Source organism: Alosa pseudoharengus, unplaced genomic scaffold (assembly GCF_046254945.1).
Source record: "Alosa pseudoharengus isolate Yale_2024_CS ecotype anadromous, Long Island Sound unplaced genomic scaffold, YU_APseudo_1.1 YU_APseudo_1.1_scf_7, whole genome shotgun sequence".
Taxonomy (NCBI): domain Eukaryota; kingdom Metazoa; phylum Chordata; class Actinopteri; order Clupeiformes; family Clupeidae; genus Alosa; species Alosa pseudoharengus.
Window position 1 is genome coordinate 41,436,639 of NW_027468859.1, and position 27,366 is coordinate 41,464,004.

General features: G+C 38.9%; 1 protein-coding gene across 1 annotated transcript in view; it reads left to right on the plus strand.

Annotated features, from left to right (window-relative positions):
• The first annotated feature begins 8,979 nt into the window (after nucleotides 1–8,979).
• Nucleotides 8,980–27,366, plus strand: part of cnih3 (cornichon family AMPA receptor auxiliary protein 3) — a 173,135-nt gene continuing 154,748 nt past the window's right edge. The window contains exon 1 of the mRNA XM_076272584.1: nucleotides 8,980–9,167. Within this exon, the coding sequence (XP_076128699.1) occupies nucleotides 9,087–9,167 (81 nt within the window). The 5' untranslated portion in view covers nucleotides 8,980–9,086. The remainder of the gene's footprint in view (nucleotides 9,168–27,366) is intronic.

A 27,366-nucleotide genomic window follows, 5' to 3' on the forward strand; every position in this document is an offset into this window, starting at 1 on the left:
TTGAGGGAAAGTTCGCGAAGCCAAGATGAATGGGTAGGGAGACGGGCGCAGAAAATATGATTCAATTAAAGCTACTTTTCTCGCGAACCGTTTACCACAACAACTAACCACCAACATCGTTTAAAAGCTGAGAAAAAGCTCTTTCGTGTGATACATGTGATGTCTGTGATGAATAGGCTATTTCGCAAGTTGTTCAGCAAATTTGGGTGGGACAGAAATACCTTTACAGAGCAGCAGATCAGGGCTGGCCATATCGGCTCTGATGTACATTGATTTAAATGCATTATCGCTTTACTACCCAACACGCGAACAAGAAAGAAAAGAAAAAAGAAACCAACGAGCTTATGTCACGATTTCCGATATGCCTAGTCCTAGAGAAAAGACAGCTATTGGTAACCTAACAAGTAGTTAGTTGTCCCAAAGTTGTCCCAAACTTTGAGACGACCTATACTCGCATTAACTGAATCTTATCAACCCGAACTGCGATGTTCCAAACAGAGTGACAGGATGCAATGCCTAATAATCTCACTGCCTATGGCATAACTGATACAGTGCGCCTAGGCCTACTGTTAAACACCTGAAAAATATTAAGCTGCTGTTTTCTTTTCATGACGAGCACTAGGCCTACTTTTGAATGATTTATGACTGAATGGAACGTTGCGTTTTTATGCGCCAGAACTGCTTATCACGTCGTCGTCGTGTGACAAAGTTTACACCAATCATCATCTTCTAATGTATCCTTATGTTGAGATGTCCATTCTCTTTGCCCTAGGTTATCATTTGTGCGTGAAGCAAGCACTTTTCAAACCACACTCAAGCTTATGGTTATTGTCCCCACCACTATTAAAAACAAACTGACGCCCTTGCTCAAGTCGTTATATTGTATTGTTGTATTATATTATATTGTATAGTCGTTATATCAGAACAAGAGGCGTTTGCGCAATAGCCGGAAGAATGCGCCTTTACTTTGGAGTTAGCGAGGTAGAAAACAAGAGGAATAGTGTTTAAAATGCCCATTTAAATTGTAGACTATAATGCACTGTTGTGCATTTTAAATCAGAAATAAGAATGTGAAGAGGTTGCTATTAACTTTAAAGATTGCATCTGCAATTGAAACTGTATGCAAATTGAATGGCCTTATGTCCGGTCTATGGATGTCTGCTTTAGTTGACAGCACGGTCACTAGATTTTAATCGGTAAAGTTGAGGAGCTGGTATCTATTAATGTTCGTGCAAATAGGCGGATTCATGTCCCTTGCAGTTTGCAACTGCGAGGTACATGGCAGGCGCCCCACAGAACGGTTTCATTTTGAGAGGTAGATATCCATGCTGGCACCCCCTCTGCGATGCGTTCGTTTCATGCGCCAGTTTCATGAGCTTTTATGACAAAACTGTGACTGTGGTAGTTAACAATCTACATCCTAATAGAAAACTGTTAGCTTTCCTGGTATCAAATGACAAATGGTATCAGTTAGGCCTGTAACACAACATAAATTGTGCTGGCGACCCAAATAAAATCTCCTGCGACCCACCCGTGGGTCGCGACCCAGACTTTGGGAAACACTGCTTTAGACCTGTCTGTCTCGTACCATAGCCTTTCGTAATATCAGTCAACGGTTTCACAATGGCTGCATAGTTCTCAATGAACCTGCGGTAGTAACCGCATAACCCAAGGAAGGACTGTAGAGTTTTCAAATTAAAAGGTTTAGGCCAGCTGGTGACAGCCTCGATTTTTGCTGGGTCCGGGGACACACCCTGTGTGGAAACAATGTGTCCCAGATACCTAACCTCTGGCATACAAAACCTCGCCAAGGCGATCCAAAACCTTCATTAATTTCTCTTTGTGTTCCTCAAGCGACCTGCCAAACACTGAGATAATCTAAATACACGATCACTTGCAACAGGTTCATATCCCCGACAGCCCTCTCCATTAATCGCTGGAAGGTTGCCGGGGCCCCACTAATCCCCTGCGGCATTCTTTCAAACTCATAGAAACCTAGAGGGCATATAAATGCCGTCTTTTCCTTGTCCTCTTCATTCATTTCTATTTGGTAGTAGCCGCTACGAAGATCAAGGACTGAGAACCATTTACTCCCTGACAGCACGTTCAATACTTCATCAATACAAGGTGTGTATTGATCCAGAATTGTCTTGCTGTTCAGAAGCCTGTAATCTATGCACATTCACACTGCACCACTCTTTTTTCTGACCACTACTATTGGTGAGGCATATGGACTACGCGATTCCCTAATTATGCCTGCCTGAAGCAACTCCTGGAGGTGCCTTCTCACATCCTCTATGTCTGCAGGGGGCAGACGTCGTGAGCGCTGGCGAAAGGATCGAGAATCAGCTAGTCTGATCTTGTGTTCAACACCCTTGGCCAACATCCCATTCATGAAGAGAAAATACCTGAGATCTCTGGGCCAGCTTTGTCCGTAGCCTTGTTTTCCACTCCTCAGTAACAGGTGAGTCCCCAAAGTTAACCAAGTCAGCATCAAACTTCTCCACATTTGTCTTTTCAGATGCCATGATGGTCACCGAGTCAGTGAGTTGCAGGCTACCAATCACAGTACCCACTGGTATAACAGTTTGTCTCAATGACTCATTTCTAACCAGAACTCTAAAACTGTTAACATCCACTGCACCCCCTGGCACCACCATGGGCTGAAGGAGGACTCCTACTGGAAGTGGAGCAACAGGAGAGACATCAACCATCAATATTTCTCTATCGACATCAGGTTTTACTTCTGCGGTACAAGCTACTTTTGCCTCCTGGCCGGGATTCAGCATCAATGAGCCTGGCCCCTGCCATTTCACACACCCATCCTCATGCTCAAGCTCTACAGTATGCTGGCAGTGATCAGGAAAGCACTTCATTTTGGCATTACAAGCCTGTACGCCAAAGGTATGAGTGACATCAATTCCACTTTTTCTGCACTGCTGTACTAGGCGCCTAACATGACTGGCATTAGTTCCAACAATGACAGAAATCTGATCAGAAGTCTTAGGATTTGGACAGATGAGGGCAAGAACAGAAACAGTCTTGCACGAACCAACAACTTCTGCTGGATACTCAACATCCACTGTCACATAACCCCTATATGGATAACTTGCCTGGGAGTCTCTCAAACCCCACAAGTTCAGACCAGCAACTGGATGAATAGGAACACTGTTCAGATGCTCCCGGTACCAAGATTCAAATATGATAGTGACTTGCGAGCTACTGTCTAGTAATGATTTACAAGAGATTCCATTGACTTTTAACGGAACAATGCTAGGCGGGCCAATCAAACCATGGGGGATTTGTGAAACCTTTGGTGCAGTTACCGCCCCCTTCTTTACCTCACAGTTTACTTCACTCACGGTTGTATCTTTGGCTTTTTTGTCTTTGCTAAGTTTCAAAGCCTGGATAAGCCTTTTTATGACTTTAGTTTGATCTTCCGGGTTCTGACATTTATTTGCAAAATGCCCATTCCCTCCACATCTATAACAAAAATTGTCATCATTTGTAAGGCGACGTGGAGGATTGTAGTCTCTCTTAGGTGCTTCAACAACCGAGACTGTCACTAACGACCCATTGTCAGTCATGTTATTATTCAACATGTTCTGGAGTCGCTTAATTTGTTTCTTTAAAGCCGCTATTTCTGCCCCTTGCTGGGTCTCCAATACTCCAGTAGGCTTTACATCCACTTCTACACCCTCTGGCAGTGGCAGAGTTGTAACTGCTGTGGCAGCAACCAAGCTTTTCAATTCTTTGACCTCTAACTTTAAGCTCTGAATATCTGACTACTTCGACTCAATGCTTGCCTGAGCATTCACACAACTAACAGATGACCCAATCTTAGTTCTAGAAGCTTCATACTCTTCTTCACGGATCTCCTTTAAGAGCTGTAAAAAGGTTGGCGGGTTGCTTTTCCTTTCTCTCAGCCGGAGATTGACCAGCATTAACTCAGAGTTCACTGCCCCCCTTAACAACTGCTCTAGCCGTGCTTTATCAGCAGAAGCTAAGAGCAACCCACCTCTCTCCACTACTTTCAACAAGGACTGTTCTAGACGCCTGACAAACTCTGACAGTTTCTCTCCTGATTGCTGCTTAAGTAGTCTAAATGCAAAATACAAGTCTTCGCCTGATTCAGCAGATCCAAAAGCATCATCAAGGGATGCAACACAATCTGTAGGAGTAATATCTGCATTTGCAGCACGGGCTGCCTTAACTATTTCAAATGCTGGGCCTCTGAGACTCTCAAAAAGTCTCCTTTTTTCTCTCCCTGGGAACATTCAGACCCTTCAATAAGAAGTTGTGCTTGCTCCTTCCATTGCTCGAAAGAGTCTTCACCTGCAGGTGTAGGTAGCAGGCCAGAGAAAACTCTTAAACGCCTATAGCCACCCCCCTCCATCAAAGGCTTTCTTGTTTTAGCCAAGAAATCTCCAACTGCACACAACACAGATTCAGTGGGATCAAAAGGGCGTACAGGAGGAAACAAGGAATGAATATCTTCTACAGTTTTACCCTCTGACTGCAGAAAACTATTCAATTTAACACTGAAGTCAGACAAAGGAGGTGGAGCATTTGGATATGGTGTGGTATCTTGTAAGACAATGAACCAGGTATCACCCGCAACAGAAATCTCTGAGGGAACACTGTCTTTTTGTACTTGCTCCTTGCACTCACATACAACTAAGACACTATTAAGTTCAGAACTGAACTCTTGTCCTCTGACACGAACACGACCCAAGCACTTAATAGACTGTACGGTTTCTTCAATTTGATCATTTGCAGGGACACTGTCACGGTCAGGGAAAACAACCAATAACGAGTGGGCTTCACTGATTCCCAAACCCCGACACCAACCCTTTAACTCTAAGGCTAACTTAGCTCGATCAATAATTTTTCACAACTGAACATACACAAATCAAACAGTTTTTTGTTCAATACGTTTCACTGTTAACCTAAAACTAATCCCAGCGGTGCCTCCATTTATGTAGCCCCCCTTTAATTATTATGTTAGGTTTAGGTAAGTAAAACCTGAAAACGGGGTGCCCTGAGTCCTTACTAAATTATCAAGAATAACTTATTCTAGTCTTTAGGTTTCTATATGCTTATTTATAATTAGTGTACCAGAATAACCAAACACCTTCACAATGAAGTATATTAAACACAATGGTGTTTACTGAAAATGGGTAAATAAATGAAAGTTAAATAAACAAGAATGGTCAAGCTAAAACTAGTGCTGTCTCTTTTTTTCCTTTAAGCTTAGCCTATCTAAAAAGAAATTAAACTTAGTACCTAGTACAATACCGTCAACTTAAAATATCCCAGTAACGGTAAATTCACATAATCTCTCAATACAGTAAACACATTAACCACACTTTTGTATTCAATTAACAACACAAATGTATAACCCACCCAGCACACATTTCAGTCATTATCAACTTAAACTTGTGCTAGCAATGAGTGTCTCACGTTGCAGGCCTGTTTGGTTGCTCGTGGGCGGGGAGGCCACAAACTCAACGGCCGCTTCGCTCGAGTGAGCAAGAAAAAAGAAAACAGGCGCCTTTACCTCGTCGCGGTAGATTGTGTACTGAATGCTGTTACTGCCCAACAGCATTAACCTGATGTGCAGCCTCGTTCCTCACTCAGTCTCTGGTGCTGTCGATGTCCGTAGAGCCATCTACTGTATGTCCCACTTTGTCAGGTGAACCAAGACTCGACGATGTCGACCAACAGGGCACTAGCGAGGTCCTCAGCAGTAACACGGTGAATCACACGTTAAAGGAACACGCCACCCAATGTCAGTAGTAATATATGTTCTTACCTTAACTTTCACGAGTTGAGTCATACCTCTCCCGTGTCGGTACGTGCACTCAAACGCTCTGGTGCGCGGCTGGACTGTGTTAGCATGTTGCTATGCTAGCGGGCTTTGCCGTAACTAGCCGTAGAAGTAATCAAAAACATCCACGTTTTCCCGACTTAAATACAGTGCACGAGTAGTTGATAGAAATGTCTACTACAATGTGTGGCGCAATAGCACTTGGGAGTACTTCGACCTAGCGTAGTAGTATTGTTAACACCTAATTGTAGATCCTATCCTCCACAGAGTTTAGAATCCATGCTGGATCGACCCTCAGCCTCTCCCTCCCCTCTGAGCGAGAGAGAGGCACACACTAGAGATGCGCTGATGGGCTATTATTTCAACCATAACTGCATAGCAAAACTTATCATCCATCAGCCATCCATCAGCACCAAAGTTTTTTGACCAATTTTCAAAACCGCACCCGCCCACCATCCGCTGGTTGTTTTAATGTAGGCTATATGGGTGATGCAGCGCTGCTGACGTGAGGCTAGAAAGCCCTTGCCTGTTCTAGAAAGACTGATCCAATGCAGCAAATATATTAAAAGGCTAAAGTCGTACATTGGCTATGTTGTAGCCTATCCCCAGAATATCAGCAGCAAACTCAGTCTCTGTCTCGCAAAACAGTCTCCAAATAAAACGCACATCGGCCTGTTGCCTATTCTGCCAGCTTGTGACAATATATCGTCCAAAATGCTTGATTGCATTGCATTCTCCACATTCTAATTTTTCATGTACCACATCAGCATTTTTGTTCAGTGAATCTTTTGTAAATTGCTTTACAATTACCGTCGGGCCTATAGGCCTATTGCCTGGCTTGCCTCAGCTTCGGTCACGTCCTCCGCACAACAGTGCAACGTGCATGTTCACATTTTTAGTAACAACCGCCAAACTTGCTTGCTTGCCATACACATCTAAGTTTTCCGACTATTTTTCTTACCTTCTTTTTCCGCTGTGGATGTTATTGAGTTTGTAGAAGTTTTAGCTCTTACGTTCTGAACATCTCGCACTGCCATCGCCCGATGTCATTTCTGAGTCATATCACTCTCTGTCTCTCTTTTAAATGCCTATTCCCTGAATGGTAGGCTACAATTAGGCCTACTATGTGTTTTATATATAGGCTAATATCGAAACAAAATAACCCAGGCAGTCTCATCTAGGATATAACACAGGTTGAAGTCAACGTCAAGTTGGTTCTATTTAGGGAGGTGAATGTGTGTAAACATCTGTAGATGACTCAGAAATGACATCGGAAGACAAGGAGTGAATAGTGGCAAGAGGCAAGCCGAAGGCTGCTGACAAGGGCCCGACGCTATTGTAAAGCAATTTACAAAAGATTCACTGAACAAAAATGCTGATTTTTAGCTAAATTTAGCTAAAAATGTGGAGAATGCAATGCAATCAAGCATTTTGGACGATATATTGTCACAAGTTGGCAGAATAGGCAACAGGCCGATGTGCGTTTTATTTGGAGACTGTTTTGCGAGACAGAAACTGAGTTTGCTGCTGATATTCTAGGGATAGGCTACAACATAGCCAATGTACGACTTTAGCCTTTTAATATATTTGCTGCATTGGATCAGTCTTTCTAGAACAGGCAAGGGCTTTCTAGCCTCACGTCAGCAGCGCTGCATCACCCATATAGCCTACATTAAAACAACCAGCGGATGGTGGGCGGGTGCGGTTTTGAAAATTGGTCAAAAAACTTGGGTGCTGATGGATGATAAGTTTTGCTATGCAGTTATGGTTGAAATAATAGCCCATCAGCGCATCTCTAGTGTGTGTGCCTCTCTCCCACTCAGAGGGGAGGGAGAGGCTGAGGGTCGATCCAGCATGGATTCTAAACTCTGTGGTGGATAGGATCTACAATTAGGTGTTAACAATACTACTACGCTAGGTCGAAGTACTCCCAAGTGCTATTGCGCCACACATTGTAGTTCTCCTGTGGGAACCCGTCTGAGCGCGCATGAGAGGGATAGAGAAAGTGGCAGGTTCTGGCTGGTTTGTCATTGTTGATAATTGATAGCTACTTTGTAATATAAGAAACTTTTAAAAGGAAATCACAAAGGCAACAAAGATGAGGCTGGAGGAGATTGCGTTATCTCCTATTGGAGTTATCTGATTCTAGCCCAGAGATGGGCAAACTACAGCCCGCCACGCACCTGTCTCCTCCTTTCCTATTTACTTTTGTAATTAGTAATTTTGTAATTGCTTTTGCAATCTGTTCCCCTGTCCTTCCTGTTCGTTCGTGCTCGGCAGTCGACTGATCGCGACTTCATTACAAGATGGCGGCCAGCAGAGAGATTCTCTGAAGGTACTGCTTGTATAAACAGTCTTTTTTAATAAACTTCCTGTGCACTTCCAAAGTTCTCAGTATCTCGTTTTAAATGTCAGGACCCTCAGAAGTCTACCAATGCAGTGTGCGTTACTTGGAACATTTTTAATGGTGTAAAAATAGCGATTTAGCTGCCTAGGCTACGCTATGCCCCCACAGCTAGCTGAAAACCTTATGCAAGTTCGGCGAAAATCGGCGCAATTCAGAATACTAGGGGGTGACCGAAGGTGACTATTGGACACATGTAAGTACTCGGCAAAATCTTTCAGTGTAGCTAAGGTCAATTTCACACCGGAATTCTCCTTTAAATCTATAAAATACGTTTTCTGTAAGACGCCACACCCCCCCCTCCCTCTCCCCTCCATACACACACACACACACACACAGTGGGCGGTCGGGCGGGGGGGGAGACTAGTGTGCATCACACCTGTAAGGAGGTCTACAGCCTAGCCCCATTTAGAACCGGAGAAGGCTAAGCCTACACGTTTTTCGACTATTTACTGCCATAGCAGGCTAATTGGCTGCAGCTTTTGATCTCACCATTCACGTCTTGGGAGAGAACCCATGTGCTATATTTATCCTACCGCAACTAGCACTATTCCTCATACAAGCTCCCGAGTGAACATGAACATGTTCATGCCTATGTGAATGTACAAGTAGCCTGTTTTAAAATTCTGTTTTCGCTTTTAGGCTGTAGTTGACTCCATATCGTCGAGCCGGTCGTCACCACATACCCAATAGGATTACACGTAGGTCAAAACGAGACACATTCGTTGGAGACTGTTCAGGAACGAAGATTTGACAGTCATCAATAACGATTTAAGGCTTGCTTTCGCTTTTTTTAAAATCCTTTTTACAGCACTAATTGAGCGTGCCGAATTTTGGGAAATCGTTTTGACAATGATGTTCACTTTCGCTGCCTTCTGCTATATGCTCTCCTTGGTTCTCTGCGCTTCCTTGATCTTCTTCGCCATTTGGCACGTAAGTGTTTATATTCACAGTTAACTTTGTTCAGTGGCAAAACCAGATGCAATCGGTGCAGTCTACGCCCGTAATATTAATATCAGCTAAATTGCCAGACTAGATAGGCTAGATGCTGACACCATGTAGGCTAGGCTTTCAAGTAATTAACCTAAATCATTAGCCTGGGTTAAACGGAATCCAGTGGTTTTAAAATATATTCTGCATGTGTTTGTCTAAAGTAAATGTTTAAATGTAAGCATTGCCTTCTGAAAAATAATTTAGACGACCCCTACTGTGTCAGACTATCGTTGCGAATCAGAAACTTCCTAATTGCTCTGTGAAATTTCAATGTTTCTGTTTTACGGACTTACGATTGCGCAAGAGTGTCTATAAACTGATGCTTTATTGCTTTATTTTGCATCATCTCAAAATGCTGAAGCCTGCTAGATCATGCAGCAGTGTAGGCTATGAAAGTTAGCTGGTTGGAGATTCTGTTAAACTGCAGCTTTCATAACAGGAGAGTTACCCCAACAAACACGTAGCTTAACGTTCATGGAACGTTCCCTAAAGGTTCACTGAAGGTTCACTAAAATTAAAAGGAAGATTACAAAATGAGAACATAGACTAGCTAACATTTTGGTGACCCTGTGGTCCTATTAGTTATATTTTGTATCCTTCAACAAACATTCTTAATGTTCTTTTAGGTAGCCTAGGCTACTCTAAAGGTTATTTTGTAGAACCATAATGTAGCCTAAATGATAAAACAAAAAAAAAGTGATGGTGGTGGTGGGGGGGCTTCTTCTGTTGCACTGAACAATTAAACGATAGGCTATCCATGGAATAGACTATATTGTTAACCAGGGTAGCCTATGTGATTTTGAGCCTTTAGAAAGTATTTTGCTCACTTAGAATAAATTATCTTTTTAACCTGCTTTCACACATCAGCGTTATATTTTTTGTAAAGCAATAATAATAATAATAATGAATATAATGTCCAAAGATGTTTATCATGTGATAGGCCTATAATATGTGATATGAGGCTATGGAAGGAAATGAAAACTATAACTTACAGACTATATTTCTATTACTATACTGTTTTTCAATTATCCGTTCTAAATAAATTATATTATATTGTTCCATTAGGGTCCATGTGGTGCTATTTTCATAATAGATTATATTTATTCACATGTACATAGCATGAGGTCTGGTTTGGCTATATAAAATAAAATAAAAACACTGTATAGCCCCCTGGTTTGTACGTCAACAGTGCGCCAAAGTCACTCAATGGTGAGTGAAAGTGAAAATTAATGGGAAAATGGACTGCATGAGGGTGTGCAAATTGAGGCACTTTCCAGACATGGCAAGTTCAATTACTTCTTAGAAACCTAATGATCATATAAGGAAGATAAAAGTTAACAGGGCATCAAAGTTAGACATTATTTTAATTTGTGAGTCAGGAATTTTCAAAACAGGAAAAGAGATCTGCACACCATTTAGCTCCCATTCATAATATTTTTTTCTTGTGTGACGTTTCGAGATCTTGGCTCTTCCTCAGACACAATGAAAAAAAAGATTGTGAATGGCAGCTAAATGGTGTGCAGATTTCTTTACCTCTTGTGATAGTTTCACACTGGATCCTGCACCCGTCAAACTTTGGCCTGGGATGTGCGTGGTCTTGGTTCTACTGAGTGCACATCAGTCTCTCCCGCAGATGTAACCTTAGCATTGCAGATGTAACGTAACCTAACCTAATACTATTTTGGGTATTATAATAGGACTGTTGTCAATTTGGGTAATTCCATGTCAAATCAGACAAGGTTGTTGTTGCACTGTTGGTGTTGTCTCAGATTTTGTTCAAACCCTACAGCCCCTGTATATCCCAAACCCAAACCCTGTATATCATATAGGAATAGGTTCTAAAATCAAGGCCTGTAAAATATTCTCCTATGTCCGAAGTCCTATGCCTTCATATTTTTTTCCAGCCCTTGATATTACAGCTTGAAAAACACATTACCACAATGTTTGGGCAATAATATCATAAAAAGTATTATTTAAAGCTAGCCCAAACTTTGTAGGATGGAAGAATCACCCCAACAAACACGTGTTCTGGGGACGTCCTCTATAGGTTTCATTTTGTGTAACCTTCATCAAACGTTCCAGGAATGTCCTTTTAGAGTTGTTTTGTGTAACCTTCGGCGGAACTTTAGGGAACATTCCCTGTTGGTTATATTAAGAAAACATTTTATATCCTTTAAAGAACGTTCCCTGGAAAGCGTAATGCTTATTTTTGTCAAACCATAAAAGTTTTATTAAGATCACATTTTTGTATTGTATAGGCTTATCAACATCAGTGGAGTGAGGAGTAGGTATTTCATCGTGTCATAACATGGCTGATTTTGTGTTGCCTGTGTGTGATAGAGGGCGTGAAAAAGAGTGAGTGAATGTGGAGGTGTTGTGGGGTGTGGTTGCTTGGCAACGGTAAACTTCTGTTCAACCAAAGATACTTTTAGCTTTATCAACTGTCTCTGGTTCGACCACAGGTTCAATAAAGCATTGGAGCTGTGTTCGGATTTGGAAGCGTCTTGGAAAGTGGATATAACTTAATTTCAATCTGAGGTTCACATTGTAATTTAGCTTTATTTGCTTCCCAGCATGAATTGCAAGAGTAAGTCAGTTGCCTCGTTTATAGGCTATTATTGTGTACATTAATGTATAAAAAAGGATATGCTCAATAAAAACTGTTGTATTTGCCTATTGTTAAAGACACACTGTAAATATGAAACGCATGAGGTGTAACCCAGTATAAGAATTCAGCTTATTCATATTTTCATTATCTTGGTTGAGGATGTGAGCTGTCATTAATGAATGTGTGCAGCATTAGCTGAATTCTTGCAGATTTTGTGAGAGGTAAGCATACGAACATAAACTAATAATAGTAGTGGATAATATAATAATAGTCACATAATTGCAGGGCAGAGGATGGTAGTCTCTCCCATGATAAACGGTATGCTAATCTCTCCCAAGACAGTGCATGCTCTGTAGTGGCTTAAACTTGCTGAGAAGAATTTTTAGCCATACGAGACTATAGATATTGTATGCAGATAACATAAGATGCAGGGACCTAAATTACACATGTCAGAAAGCGCAACACAAGGCTTATTCTTATCTTAAACTCAAAGTGATTAATTTTTCGCTTTGCGCTCCACTTTATTAAACCTTGCGCCCATGGGTGTGGTAATTCACGGCATGTGGTGTGGTCTGGTGCATGATCCAAAAATCGTTATCTTACACCCTCTAAAAATCATTATGCCACTGACCAAGAAATACCTGGTCTATAGCGAAAGGTGTATATAAAGCACAGCTGAAGAGGCACTGTCACACGATGTAAGTAGCAATCAGTCCCAAACAACTCCTCTGCAGGATAAATATTACTCTTTTGATCCGGTGAGGGAAATTTGGTCTCTGCATTTATCCCAATCCGTGAATTAGTGAAACACACTCAGCACACAGTGAATACACAGTGAGGTGAAGCACACACTAATCCCGGCGCAGTGAGCTGCCTGCTACAGCGGCGCTCGGGGAGCAGTGAGGGGTTGGGTGCTCAAGGGCACTTCAGCCGTGCCTACTGGTTGGGGTTCGGACTTTTACGGGCTTTTCCCAAATCACTGAAGTAACATTGACGCAGCGGTAGATAGCAGCAGAGTAGAATCTATCAGGCAAGTGTTATTTAAATAAACTCCTGGTGTACTTACAAACTTTCCAATGCCTCGTTTTATGAGTAAAGAACATAGTTGTACTACTGTAGAAGTTTCGTACCATTCTGGGAATTATTAGTGGGGTAATTTACGAGATACTAAGTTGGTTCCATTAGCGCCTGCAGAAAGTCATTCGTTTCTGAAAGCGCTACTCGACCATGGTTCGACCAAGGGAAAACAGGTTCTGGGAGGGTGTTTGGCTCGGGGTCATGGTGCTAAGGACCCTAGAGTGAAATTACTCCGAACCATCGCTTTAAGGCGAGACACTAAAGGTGAATAGGGTAACATTTTTAACAAGCCGATATTACTATGAAACTTCCCCAGTTGATTACTTACACGATAATGAGAAATAATGTATTACAAGTTTTCTGTAATTTAATGTTTACATATGCAAACTAGATATTATCTAATTAAATATGCACTAATTTGCATACATTTTAAAACACGAAATCTGAGCATTGGATACAGCCAGGTTCAAAATTATGTTTTCATTGTGTTCAGATATTAAATGGGGAAAAAATTACTGAGGGATTTATGGATATCTACTTTTGTTATCCTGTAAATCAGAATATAAGAATCATAAATAGCCTTAAAAAATTGATTTTTGCCATGTTTTTAAAATGTCATGTAAGTCAGGCTAGTAATAATATATCAACAAACCCCTCTGTAGAAATCTTCTAAATATAGTTAGGCATAAGTCTAGAAAGTTTGGTGTATGTAAGTGCTTCTGAAGTGGAGTTTTCAAGCTCAGAGTGGGAGAGGAAACTCATTTTGAGAAAACACCCTTGAAAGACAGCCAATGAGATTCCGTTCTCAGCCTAGACTCACCCTTGAACTTTCATGATTGGTTGCTGATACAAAGGAAGTGTCCATATATGGATCACATAGCGTGATACAGGAAAAACAGAGCTTTCCAACGGTACTACACTCAGAGTGTCCGCGGGGTTGTAAAAGGTAGTAAATGAAATTAGCCAAATTTAAGGCCATTTAAAAGTATTAAAAAGTAATAAACGTCATCAGATGAGGTATTACATTTTCGAACCACTAACTATGAGGTTTTCCATTTGTGTTAAGTGCAGGCCCAGGCCCCTATCTCCTAAAATTCACATTTATATCATATTAATTATATGTGCGAGTAGGACCTGAGCGATATGTCAGTGTGCGTTCGCGCCGCGCCCCCTCAAACTGGATATACGGCTGGCTTGCTGCCAAACCTGTTGCCAAAAGCTCGCTACTAGACGAAGTCATGGGAAAATGTAGTTTTTCAGACATTTGGTTAGAGGACTCGAGATTCAAAAACTGGCTTAGGCTATTTGGCAACAGCCAAGAGGCTTATTGCCACGTCTGTAAAAAAAAAAGACAATAAATGTCACCTGGATGGGAGTGAATGCTGTCAGGTCTACTAGCCAGCAAACAAGAATGTGCGGACGTAGTCAGAGGTGGAAGAGTCGACTGCCTGGCTCAGTTGCTCATCGGCCACGTAGGGCTACTGTCTCTCCACATAAATATGCATCATTGAGGCTTAATCAAAGCTATCAGTATGTCTACGCTACCAGTTGTCATTGTCATCCAAAAAAGTAATCACTTGCGCCATCGCGTTTTCAATGACACAGGCTGTAAGAGCAGCAGACATAGCCTAAACTAAGCCTATACAGTATCACAATAACCCCTTTTCAAATTAAAAGTCCCCATGAACTAAACATGGTGAAGCAGCTTTTAGCTGCTATGCGGCTCAGCTGTGGAACCAACTTTCGGATGACATCAAAAAGGCCCCAACTGTAGCCAGTTTTAAATCTAGACTTAAGACCAAACTGTTCTCAGATTCTTTCTGCTAACGGTGCCGAGTTACAAATTCTGAATCTGCCTTGATAATTACAGTGCATGAAAATGCACTGTACTGTTCTTCCAAGGCTTTTTATAGTGCATGAAAATGCACTATACTGTCCTTCCTAGGCTTCTTATTATTATTCCACTTCATTCAAACTTTGTAACGTAGGTCTTCAAACAGATCGGGTTGCTATGTCTTTTCAACTTTGAAACTTTTATACTTTTTAAACTATTAAAGAAAAACTTTTTAAAAATCCTCATAGACTTAACATTGCCGATTATGACATCATAATACGGCCATTAAGCAATTAGAATCCTATGCCAGGTGTTCAGGCCACCTGCAGCCTCAGGCTTTAAGCATACAATCTGGGTCAATTAAGACTACACATCCTATTCAACTGTTTACTCTGCCCAAAACTGTTTCAAAATAAAAGTCCTCACTACAATAATCCACTGTTAAACAATGTAACCCATTAAACTACTGAACTTTTTACATTCAACTTTTAAACGGTCTACTTTTAAACTATCATTAAACTATCTATCTATTAAACTAGCTGTTTATCAACAACTTTTAAACTATCTACATTCAACTTTGAAACTTTTAAACTATATACATTCACTAGCTGTCTATCAACAACTTTTAACTTGTCATCAACTATGTCAACACTTTTCATCAACTATGACTCCTACCCACTGTAGCTAGTTAGCATGGTTAACAAAGTTAGCATGTTAACATTGTTAACATTTTTAACAAAACTGCTAAAAATTATTAGCTAGGTTAGCTAAGTCACATGGTTAGCATAGTTAGCATGCTAACATGTTAACATGCTAGTTAGCATTTTTAGCAAAACTGCTAAAAATGATTAGCTAAGTTAACTAAGTAACATGGTTAACATAGTTAGCAAGCTAACATTGTTAGCATAGTTAGCATGTTTAGCAAAACTGCCAGAAAATGTTAGTTAAGTTAGCTAAGTAGCATGGTTAGCATAGTTAAAAATCTTAGCATAACTGCTAGCAAACATTAGAGCCGTTCCAACTTTCAGTTATCGTCAAATATCTACCTATACACAGCCATTAAACTATTTGAATATCAACATTCATTCAACTTCCAGTCTGTCAACAACTTTTAAACTATTTACCTTCAACTTTTAAACGGTCTACTTTTAAACTATCATTAAACTATCTATTAAACTAGCTGTCTATCAACAATTTTTAAACTGTCTATCAACAACTTTTAAACTATCTACATTCAGCTTTTAAACAGTCTACTTTTAAACTATCAACTTTTATTAAGCTATGCAACCACCATGTCTATCCTAGCATCACCGTAGTAACCATCTCTGTATTATCTGTTTTAACCCTTTGCAGACCGCGCCGAACATTCCATTTTTTCATACTCGATGGCCTTATGGTACAAAAAGGCTTATTGTGTGATTATGCTATATGACAGAGATATAATTTACCCACCATTATAATCAGGAGAAATAGCCCTTTCAAATGGTATAAAATATAATTAATAATTTTGAGGAGAACACACATATTTTAAAAAAAATATCTTTAAAATTCAACCCCAAAAAACACAACACTATCAGTTTGTCAAGATTAATCTCATTTTCCCCCCAATTTCTGTTGTAGATAAAGAAAAACTTAGAGTGTATGGGAGATTCACAATTTTGTCCTCTACTCAGTGATGAAAACAGAATCAATTTATCACCTTTTGTTCAAAAGTTATGATAAATGTATTAGACCTTTGCAGATGGCACGAAACATTCCGATTTTTCATACTTGATGCCCTTGTGAGACAAAAAGGCTTATTGTGTGGCCATGCTACATGGCAGAGATAAGATATACCCACCATTGTAATCAGGAGAACTAGGCCTTTAAAGTGGTACATATCATAGTTAATAAGTTTGAGTGTAACACACATTATTTTTAAACAATACCTTCAAAATTCAACATCAAAAAACATGAAAATATAAATTTGTAAAGATGAATCTTGCTTTTCACCTAATGTCTATTGTAGATATAGTGTGTGAAAGATAGACAGTGTTGTGATCTCCTCAGTGAAAAAAACAATAAATTTATCACCTTTGGTTCAGAAGTTATGATTAATTTACTCATAACTGCAAGTCGCAGTAACATGTAGAATTTTTAAAGAGTAGGATGTTTTCCTTTCCTGGTTTGACATCTGACCAAAAATACACAGATATAATGGTCATTTAACAAATATAAGATGTTTTACCATCAAAACAAGATGCATAGCTAAATATAGGATGTCTTACTGTACTCTGAAGAGGCTAAATCAATTGTGGGGAGGAAAGATAAAGGCTGAAATAAAGACTAGCCAGATGGTAACTGCTTCTCCGTGTGCTTCATTCTACTATGAAAACAAGAATAAGAGACACTGGCACATGTGTTAGGTTTACGAAAGAAGAAATAAATCATTTTATTTAGATAACTCTTTAACAATTTCATTAAATAATCAGGAACAACAACTTCAGGTAAATAACAAAACATATGTTTACAAACAAGCAGTAACTATTAGAACTACAAGAATGACAAGACAACAGTATAACAAAGATCAACAAAATACTTTAACATGATGAACAAAGCATCAATTCATATTAACATTCACACATATAAACAATTAAAACATTAGAAGAAATTCAATACATTTAACAACCATACAGCATATAATTTGATACAATATATAATTATCGATATCATTTTCCCTACACATAAGGTGATACACTAACGCCGCATTCACACCAGATCCGTATGTGTGTTGTCACAGCTGTGGCGTGTGTGTGTGTGTGTGTGTGTGTCCATCTAAACCTAGCAGATGATGAGGTGTAAATGCTACTGGAGTTGGTGTCCCTGTCTGTGTTAGAAGGATAGGCAAAGTGTATGCTTTCTACCTAACATGGGACTTGACCAAGCTCAAAATAAAGAAATTGTCAATGTCAACTATATACATTCACTAGCTGTCTATCAACTAAGGGTGTCACGATTTCGATTTTATTTCGAAATCGATCGAAATTACATCTCAATCTCGAACTTCGAATTTAAAAGTAGAATCGACGATGCAGCCACACCCCCAATGTCACGTCAAGCATGTATGCCAAGATGCACACATGCACGTGCTGAACTACAGCGTCAACACTCCTCTAATTTTAGGCTGCAGTCAGTTAAAATATAGGCCTACACATCAACCTACCGAAATCAAAGCCCCTCTTGCTACTTTGAAATCAACGGTGTGGAAGTATTTGTTCGTTCACGTCAATTAAAACTAACTTAGCCTACTCAACTTAGCAAGTGAAAAGATGGTCTAATTACAGTCCAAAGTTACTTTAAGGCTTAAATTGCACATTTATAAGTACATATTCCATGATCACTAACCTTGGGTGTCTTCGGAGTGTGCTGAAACAATCAAATTAACATTCTATGTTGTTTCATTTTACTATGTTCACGTCTCTGTTTTAGCCTAATGTTAGTTCTGTTTACATTACAACCTCGCGGTTGGAACGGTTTCAAAGCGGTTTCAAAATAAAAGCCCCCCGAAAAAGAAAAGGAAAAGACCAAAAAGAGTAAATAACATATAAGGAATGCATTAATAGTAATATTTAAAAAAGATCGAAAATTGAATCGTGACTTTAAAATCGAAAATTACATTGAATCAAGGATTTAGAGAATCGTGACACCCCTACTATCAACAACTTTTAACTTGTCATCAACTATGTCAACACTTTTCATCAACTATGACTCCTACCCACTGTAGCTAGTTAGCATGGTTAGCAAAGTTAGCATGTTAGCATTGCTAACATTGTTAGCATTTTTAACAAAACTACTAAAAATGATTAGCTAGGTTAGTTAAGTAACATGGTTAGCATAGTTAGCATGCTAACATGCTAGTTAGCATAACTGCTAAAAATGATTAGCTAAGTTAACATGCTAGTTAGCATTTTTTTTTAACAAAACTGCTAAAAATGATTAGTTAGGTTAGCTAAGTAACATGGTTAGCATGCTAGCATGTTAGTTAGCATAGTTAGCATAACTGCTAAAAATGATTAGCTAAGTTAGCTAAGTCACATGGTTAATATAGTTAGCATTGCTACTATAGTTAGCATGTTTAACAAAACTGCTAGAAAATGTTAGTTAAGTTAGCTAAGTAACATGGTTAGCATGTTAGCATTGCTAACACTGCTATAAAACATTAGCTAAGTAACATGGTTAGCAGAATTAAAAATCTTAGCATAACTGCTAGCAAACATTAGAGCCGTTCCAACTTTCAGTTATCATCAAATATCTACCTATACACAGCCATTAAACTATTTAAATATCAACATTCATTAAACTGCTAGAAAACGTTAGCTAAGTAGCATAGTTAGCATAGTTAAAAATCTTAGCATAACTGCTAGCAAACATTAGAGCCATTCCAACTTTCAGTTATTGTCAAATATCTACCTATACACAGCCATTAAACTATTTGAATATCAACATTCATTCAACTTCCAGTCTGTCAACAACTTTTAAACTATTTACCTTCAACTTTTAAATGGTCTACTTTTAAACTATCATTAAACTATCTATTAAACTAGCTGTCTATCAACAACTTTTAAACTATTTACTGTCTATCAACAACTTTTAAACTATCTACATTCAGCTTTTAAACAGTCTACTTTTAAACTATCAACTTTTATTAAGCTATGCAACCACCATGTCTATCTTAGCATCACTGTAGTAACCATCTCTGTATTATCTGTTTTTTTACTATACATGATATTTTACATCACAACTTTAGCATTTTCATGCACTGGTAATTCCTTGGAATTGCATTTCTAGTTATCTTTGTTAACATAGTTAGCATAACTACTAGCAAATATTAGACCCATTCCAACTGTCAGTTATCGTCAACTATTTACCTAAATAATTTAACCATTTAAACTATCCACCTATTTTACTGTTCAGTCATTCCAACTATATTAAACCTCATCTACTTACTAACCAATATAGTTTATTTTTATTCTGTATGATGTTTTACATCATATTTTTGCATTTTCATGCACTGTATTTCCTTCAGGAAATGCTTTTCTAGTTATTAATTATTAATTCTACTTTGTCTTTTATTACTTTTTTTACTACTTTTGCCTTTGTTTTTGCTTACTAATTATTCTTTATTTTTAAATGATTTTACCCTGTGTTTTATGTTTTCTTTTTATTATGATCTTTACCTTTTAACTATTCTTTGACTATATTGCCCTTCTATGCTTTTATTTGTTATTATTGTTTGGTTTTGTTTATGTAAAGCACATTGAATGACCTCTGTGTATGAAATGCGCTATATAAATAAACTTGACTTGACTTGACATGAAGGCAGAAAGCCTTTTCATTCAAACAAATATATAATTAAATGAAAGCGGAAAAAGCAAGAATATAACATGTAAATAGATAGAGGTAAAACAATAGGCCTGACAGTGTTGCTTTGTTTAGGCTATAAGATTTAGCATTTTCTACCCTCAGTAAATGTCATGTTAAGGTTAGTTTAACAGGTGTGAACTTTACATTATTCAAAGCTTGCTAAGGAGCTATAGGCTTACTCCCTTGTTGTAGTATGTGGTGAGATCAAAGTCCCAATATACTTGCTAAAAATGTGTTGAATATAACAACCTGTATAGGTTTTTATAGGCTGTATTGTAATATGCTATCAATATATTATAATATAATATATTTTAAGTCAATGTATCAATTAGTTTTCACAAAAGTCCCCAGAAGTCATCATTTAAGGGGTTATTTTTTAAAATGTTCGTCACGGGGAGCATGCAGGCCCAAAAGTATTTTATCACATGGGCCCACATTCTCCAGCAGCACCCAATCAATAATTAGTATTTTTGTAAAATGTGACCACCTATTTTTGAATGTGATACCTTGACTGGCAAAGTATACGAGACAGCAAGGGTGTGTGTTTGTGTGTGTGTGTGTGTGTGTACGTGTGTGTACACTGCGTATGGTCGTGGGCCTATTTGGAAGAAAGTCCAGTAAATCTTTTCTGATTTTCATTTGTCATTTTGTCTTGATTGAGATAGAGTGTAGTGCTGGAGAAGTGGTGTGTGCTCTTCCTACACAATGAAATAACTTTTTATCTTGGGTTGGGTTAAATAACAAATAATTGTGTATAGGTCAGTGTTTTTATTGAAGCAAAAAGGAACAAAGTATCCAGGAACTGTAATAATAAATACTTGATTTTAATTGTAAGCATTGCTACACTTTCTTACTCAGAAAGTGAAGTAACAAAATGACAGTAATCCGTTACTTTATAATTAGTTACCCCCAACACTGAATTTCGAAAGGTTGCTGCTAGTTGCAAGTCGTGTTGGTATTAAAAAATGTTGTGAAGGTATTAAAAAAGGTATTAAAAGGTATTAAATTCAACTTAAGAATTTCTGTATATACCCTGATGATATGTTTTGGCGAATCGATAAGTTCCGGCACCAGGGTGAAAACGTTAAGGCGGAAATGGGGGACGTGGGCGGGCGTTTTGATGACACTACATATGTCCAACCCACAACAGGAGATTCAAAATCTGACCGATCAAAAGTAGCAATAGCAGAGATAGCACGTAAGGACAATGAACTCTTACCTTTATGGTCTTCAAGTTACCCTCAGTTACCCATAGTTAGTCCACTGTTATTTCTGTCATGCAATCTTCTCAATATGAGCTAGTTAGAGATCGAGATAGCCTTGCCATATTCTTCTATCACACAAGTCTTACTAAATTCAAAGTTTCACTCCAGAAACACTTTGTTGTTGCCTATGGACCTTGCGCAAAACTTTCGACAACAGGCTTTACCCTTACAAACTGTCATGTAATATACAGTTTCTGGCGATCAAGCACACTGAAAATGTACGACGGAGTATTAAGGCCACATGAAGAAAAAAAATATTTTTGCCATGGTGAGATTAAACTCGACATGTTGACTTTAAAGTCGACATGTCGACATTAAACTCGACATTTCGAGAATAAAGTTGAAATATCATATCTACTTTAATCTCGACATGTCAACTTTAAAGTCAACATGCCGACATTAAACTTGAAATACAGTTTAAACATAGCCTACAGTTTAAGATATGTAGCCTATACTAACAGTGTTGGGCAAGTTACTTCAAAATCGTAATATTACTGTCATTTCAAAGTAATTTGCTACATTATAATATTACTGTCTCTGAATTGTAAGGCATTACACTACTATTGCATTACTTTTAAGTTACTTTCACCAAAATATTTAGAAATATGGATTTGCCATTCTAAATGTAGTTTATTACGCTCAATGCAGCTCATTGCTCTTCCAATGGAGGGAGATGTGGTATAGCATAATGACTGAGCTAGGCTTAAGGCTAACAACAGTAGAATGCAATAGGTGCAGTGTTCATGATGCAACACTAACACACAATATATGTGACATGAATAAAATGAATCATGAAGCGCATATCTCGTGGTTATGGAAATACCATGCACTATGTCATTTATATAGCTAGAATAATACATGTTTCCAATTATGTAATGTTTCTATAAAACAAAATGTTTTAAAAACTCCTTTTTCTAAAACTGCTTTTCCATGTCTCACCTACATACAGTATAGTAGGCTATAAACATGGATATTTGTGCATTTACTTAGAATACATGGGGTTGCCTGGTCGGGGGGAGCTTCATTCGTCCCTCTATAGACATTCAGCAATAGCTGGCTGTTTTGCATCCATTACAAACAAACATGCAAAGTGAAAGTCTGGGATTTGGGAGAGCACTTATGCCTAGTCTAGTGCATAAGCATGAAGTTGAACCTTTAGATGAAAAACACTCTTTAATAATAGGCCTACAATAAATAAATAAACCGCTAATGAAGTTTACTTTTGACCATCGCATTTATCCCTGTAACTCCGTGATAAAAGGACGTAACAGGAATTTGGCTGAGCAATGGAGGTTAATATGTTCTATGTTTTGTCCACATGATGTAGGCCTATGTCTATCGCTGTTGCACTCAAAGAAAACTGGAATGTTTCATTCGTCCTCCTTTTTTTTTAATCGTCCCGGTTAGGCTACCTACTTTGGATCGGTCGTTCTCTCTCCAAACTAACTTTATTCTTAAAAATGTTCAGTTTAATGTCGACACGTCGAGATTAAAGTCGACATGATATTTCAACTTTAATCTAGAATGTCGAGTTTAATGTCGACATGGCGACTTTAAAGTCAACTTGTCGAGTTTAATCTCGTCATGGCAAAAATATTTTTTTCTTCATGTGTGGCCCTAATAACCTAGAAATCTAGACGCGCCCCTAGTGGCAGCAAATTACATTTGCTGCCAGGGCTAGTCTAGCAACTCTCCGTTGGCTTGTCGAAATCGAAACTTAATCAGGACATTGAAAACGTGAGTCGTTTGGTGGGCTTAACATAATGATTGATGGCAGAGTTGCAACAGTTTGGCTTGAATTCCCTGCTACTTGAAAACAAATATCCTATTGCGTCCTATTGCGTGCAGAGGGAATTTGAAAGACAACTGATTATCCCGCCCCTCGGACTGAGCACTGCGAACGGTGAGTGCCCAGACCCTACATTTTAATGTGGGTCTGGCTCGCCAGGCTATGGCCCTAATACTCCGTCGTAGAAAATGTTTTCTGTTCATTGTATCACATTTTATTTTCAGTTGTCAAAAGCTATGAGGGTAAAATTAGTGATAATCCCCAGTTCAGAAAATCATGCTTACGTTTATGTTCACCCTCCAAAAAGACGCACAAGTCAGCACTCAGTAAACGTAGCATGCCTATGAAAAGGCTTTGCAGTAGGATTGTCCAATGGTCAATCTATTGCTTCAATTTGTGTTTTATGTGACGTGCCAATGCTGGGTTCATGCCGTTTTACGCAAGATTAAAATGTTTATCGACTGCGTAATTTGGTCAATCTATTGTCTCTCAATTGTGTTTAATGTGACGTGCTGAAGCTACATTCATGCATTGTTTTGCTCCGGTTGAAAATGTTTCTGTGTAATTTGTCAGCTGTGATCAAATGCGTTCAGTAAATTCTAGTTTTACGTCATAAATATAACATGCCTATGATTCATATATAGTGTATCTAATCTAGGCCTCTCTTATGTTCAATCAAATTCGCTTTGCCCACCCGTTTTTTTCTTCTGTGCTCACCCATTTGAATATTTCTATATGCCACTGTTTTAGATTCCAACGCAATTTGACCAAGAAGAGCCAAACGTCTTTGTCTAAAAAAAAATGTTTTGTTAAAGTCTGAGTTACTTAACAGCTCATTATTTATGAATAGCATCATTACAATAATAACCAATAACCTAACCTGTGACTTTTTAACCAAATCAACCAATGCATTGTCACTCTATGTACATTTCCAATTCTGCCCCCACTTGTGTGTGTGGCAATGACATGGTCTAGCCAGCTACATTAGAGAAGATGAATAGGCCTAACAGTTTTCCAAGAGAAAGTCTGAAGCTGAAGTTCCTTTCAAACCTTTACATAGAATTCACTGTAAAACTAAGCAGACCAACAGAGTACATCTCAGTTATTTCCTTCGATGTTTTGTTTAATTGCAATCATGTAGGCTAGCATTCCAAGTTACAGAATAGAAACTAATGCGTTAGCTTATGGCTAATGTATATGAGAAATCCCATAGAGATGCTAACGGTTAGCATAATCGGTAAACGTACAGTAGATATTTAGAGCTAACTTTAGTCCATTTACAAGAGTTACATGAGAATAGTTCTTTGTTTACAACTGACTCTTAAAATACTCAAAGGCTAATGTTTTCGCTCCATATAATACCGTGTAGGAACAGGAACTTGAACAGAAGTAGCCGCATAAAATCCCAAGTAGACTACTCTCGCTGCACAAAATAAACATTAGGCGTGCTTGTGACAACGTTGTGACCCACTAGTGATCACGTAACACTTGCTCTGCTGCAGCCAGGGGCTTCTCCCGCATTACACCTCCTGTGAATGATGAGTCTTCACTGCGTGATTTCGAGTGTTTTTTCCCCCATAAGTAATTTAAATACTCGATAATGTCAATTTGCACATCGTTAAAACAACAATCACGATATTATCGCAGACGATATATATCGCCCACCCCTAATAGATAGATAGATAGATACTTTATTGATCCCCAAGGGGAAATTCAAGGTCTCAGTAGCATACAGACATCACACACAACATGCACTTACAGCAGAAAAAGTAATATACATATAAGAAAATAAGAAAACTCCACTGTACAATAGAGACAGTAAAAGATAAACATGGTACTAAAATACTAAATACTAAATATACTATAAAAACTAAATCAAATATCAACAAAGTGTGCTTAAGGATGCTTTTTAAGGATGATCAAGCATGACATGGCAGGGACTGAGCCTGTAATTCAGAGTGCAGCTGAGGATGATCGCTTCCTTGTTGTCCCTGTCAAGGGTGCCATGGTCGTGGACCCCTCAACAGACAAGCAAGAATAGGTTGAGGTAAAAGGGTTACAGCCATTGGTCAAGTATTGAGTATAAGGCATTAAGCATCAAGTAAATATACAGGTGTGAGTAGACACAATATAATGAAATAAACACCTAAATGTGTAAATCGGACTGTTTTGTTGTAGTAGTATGATAGAATACATGCTAAGGTAACAAACTAGCTCAAAATCTCGAAATTGACCAGTGCATGAAAAAACAATGTTTTCACCTGCCGTGTCTTGCCTTAAGATTTGTGTCTCTGACCATCCATATCTTATTGTCAAGATGGGGCCCGCAGTGTAGTCTCAAGTCCTTAGTGTTTGAGTCCAAGTCAAGTCAAAGTCATTTTTTTGAAATCCAAGTCGAGTCCCCACTGATCCCGAGTCGAGTCCAAGTGTAGTCCAACACACACAAAAAAGAAACAAACAACAAAAAAATAAATGAAATTATAAATTAACAAAAAATAATTAAATTAAAGGACCTTAAAGGACAATGCCGGCGCAAAATGAACCTAGAGGTTAATAACACATGTGTACCGAGTTTGACCGTTCGCTGGGATTTATTTTCATGCTAGTCGATTGTGACCAGTTGTATTACTGCAAACCGCTAATTAGCGTTTAACGCTAGCCTTCGGGGCAGACATATAGTAAAAAGGAATCGCTATTTCTATACCACTAACAAGGCTCAAAATAGCACCACACTTACACAGTAGCATAATGAGGGTCTATACATGTAAACCGAAGCATTGAGAACTTTAAGTGTACAGGCAGTTTATTAAGAAGAAACACATTACCGTCCACGTCTGGTTCCCTGCGCTGTGCATACTACATAAAGCCTAACACTAAACAGAACATAAGCATCATGAACATTTGAAAACAACCCTAAAACCCTCACCCTCAACCCCTCATAACTAAGGGATAACCCCACACACGGATGGTCCGTAAGGCGCAACAACCAGATGCCTCGCACCCCCCGCCCCCCCCATTTCGGGGGTTTGAGCAGAGCAACTTTTTCACGCGTCCATCTCATTCTGCGGTCCCACGTGACTCCTACCTCACGCAGTTCTGAGCCAAATGTCACATTTGCAGCCTCCTCCATAATTCGTCCATGTCTCACTTTAACGTTCTAAAGCGAAAATGATCGCTGTAGCGCTACATTCTGTTCCACTGTACCACGCACTGTAATGTTAGTCAAGTTAACGGTTACAATTTGTCAAGGATGAGAAGAATGGCTTGGACAACAACCCTTGACTCCTTATCAACATTTACTATGATGGATGTTGAAAAGTGGGCTGATGAGGGGAATCGGATCCCAAGATCAGTGCTTTTAAAAGGATATAGCAATTGGATACAGTGTTTCCCACAGAATTGGATTCAATTTGTGGCGGTAGCTGACTTGGACAACGGGGGGGTTGTCACTTTAAGACGTTCTTGATTAACACAGTTAAAAGGCTGCTGATGTGTGGATGCAATTCATAACGTTTTCTACATAGTTAAAATAAAAGTTCGTACTTCTCCTTGGGACAAGCACTTTTGAATTTTGAAAAAAAACTTTTCCATTTACATCGGGATTTTGCAAATATTCAGTGTCAGAGTCAATAAAATGAGCCCTTCAATGAAATTGACAAGCAGCTGTAAGTAGGCTAAGCATGCTAAATTCAACATCCAAACAGTATTCTAACGTTAGCTTTGAGATACTGCTTGATTGCATAACTTAACTTAGTTTAGTCTCTTCAATGTAGCCTACTATGTTGTGATAAGACCTTAGCAGAGTTAACTTCAATGCAGCAGTTTTGAACAAATTTGCGCAGCATGGTCACGATGCTAAGCGGATTTAATAGCAATTTAGCCAGACTTCTTCTATGCAATGCTTCACAATCGTGAATATTTTGTTAAATGCACATCAGAGGAGGGGCAGCAGGCTCCGAGAGAGAACGGGGCGGGGTAAGGAAAGGCTGCGTGCGTAAAAAGTGCAGCTCAATGGCAATGCAAGGATTTTATCTTATATTTAATTTAAATAAAATTAAATTAAACATAGAATATTCATCTGTGGCGGCCGATTTTGATTTCATGGCGCCCCGCCACAGATTAGTCAATGTATGGGAAACACTGGGATAGAGGGCTACATCACC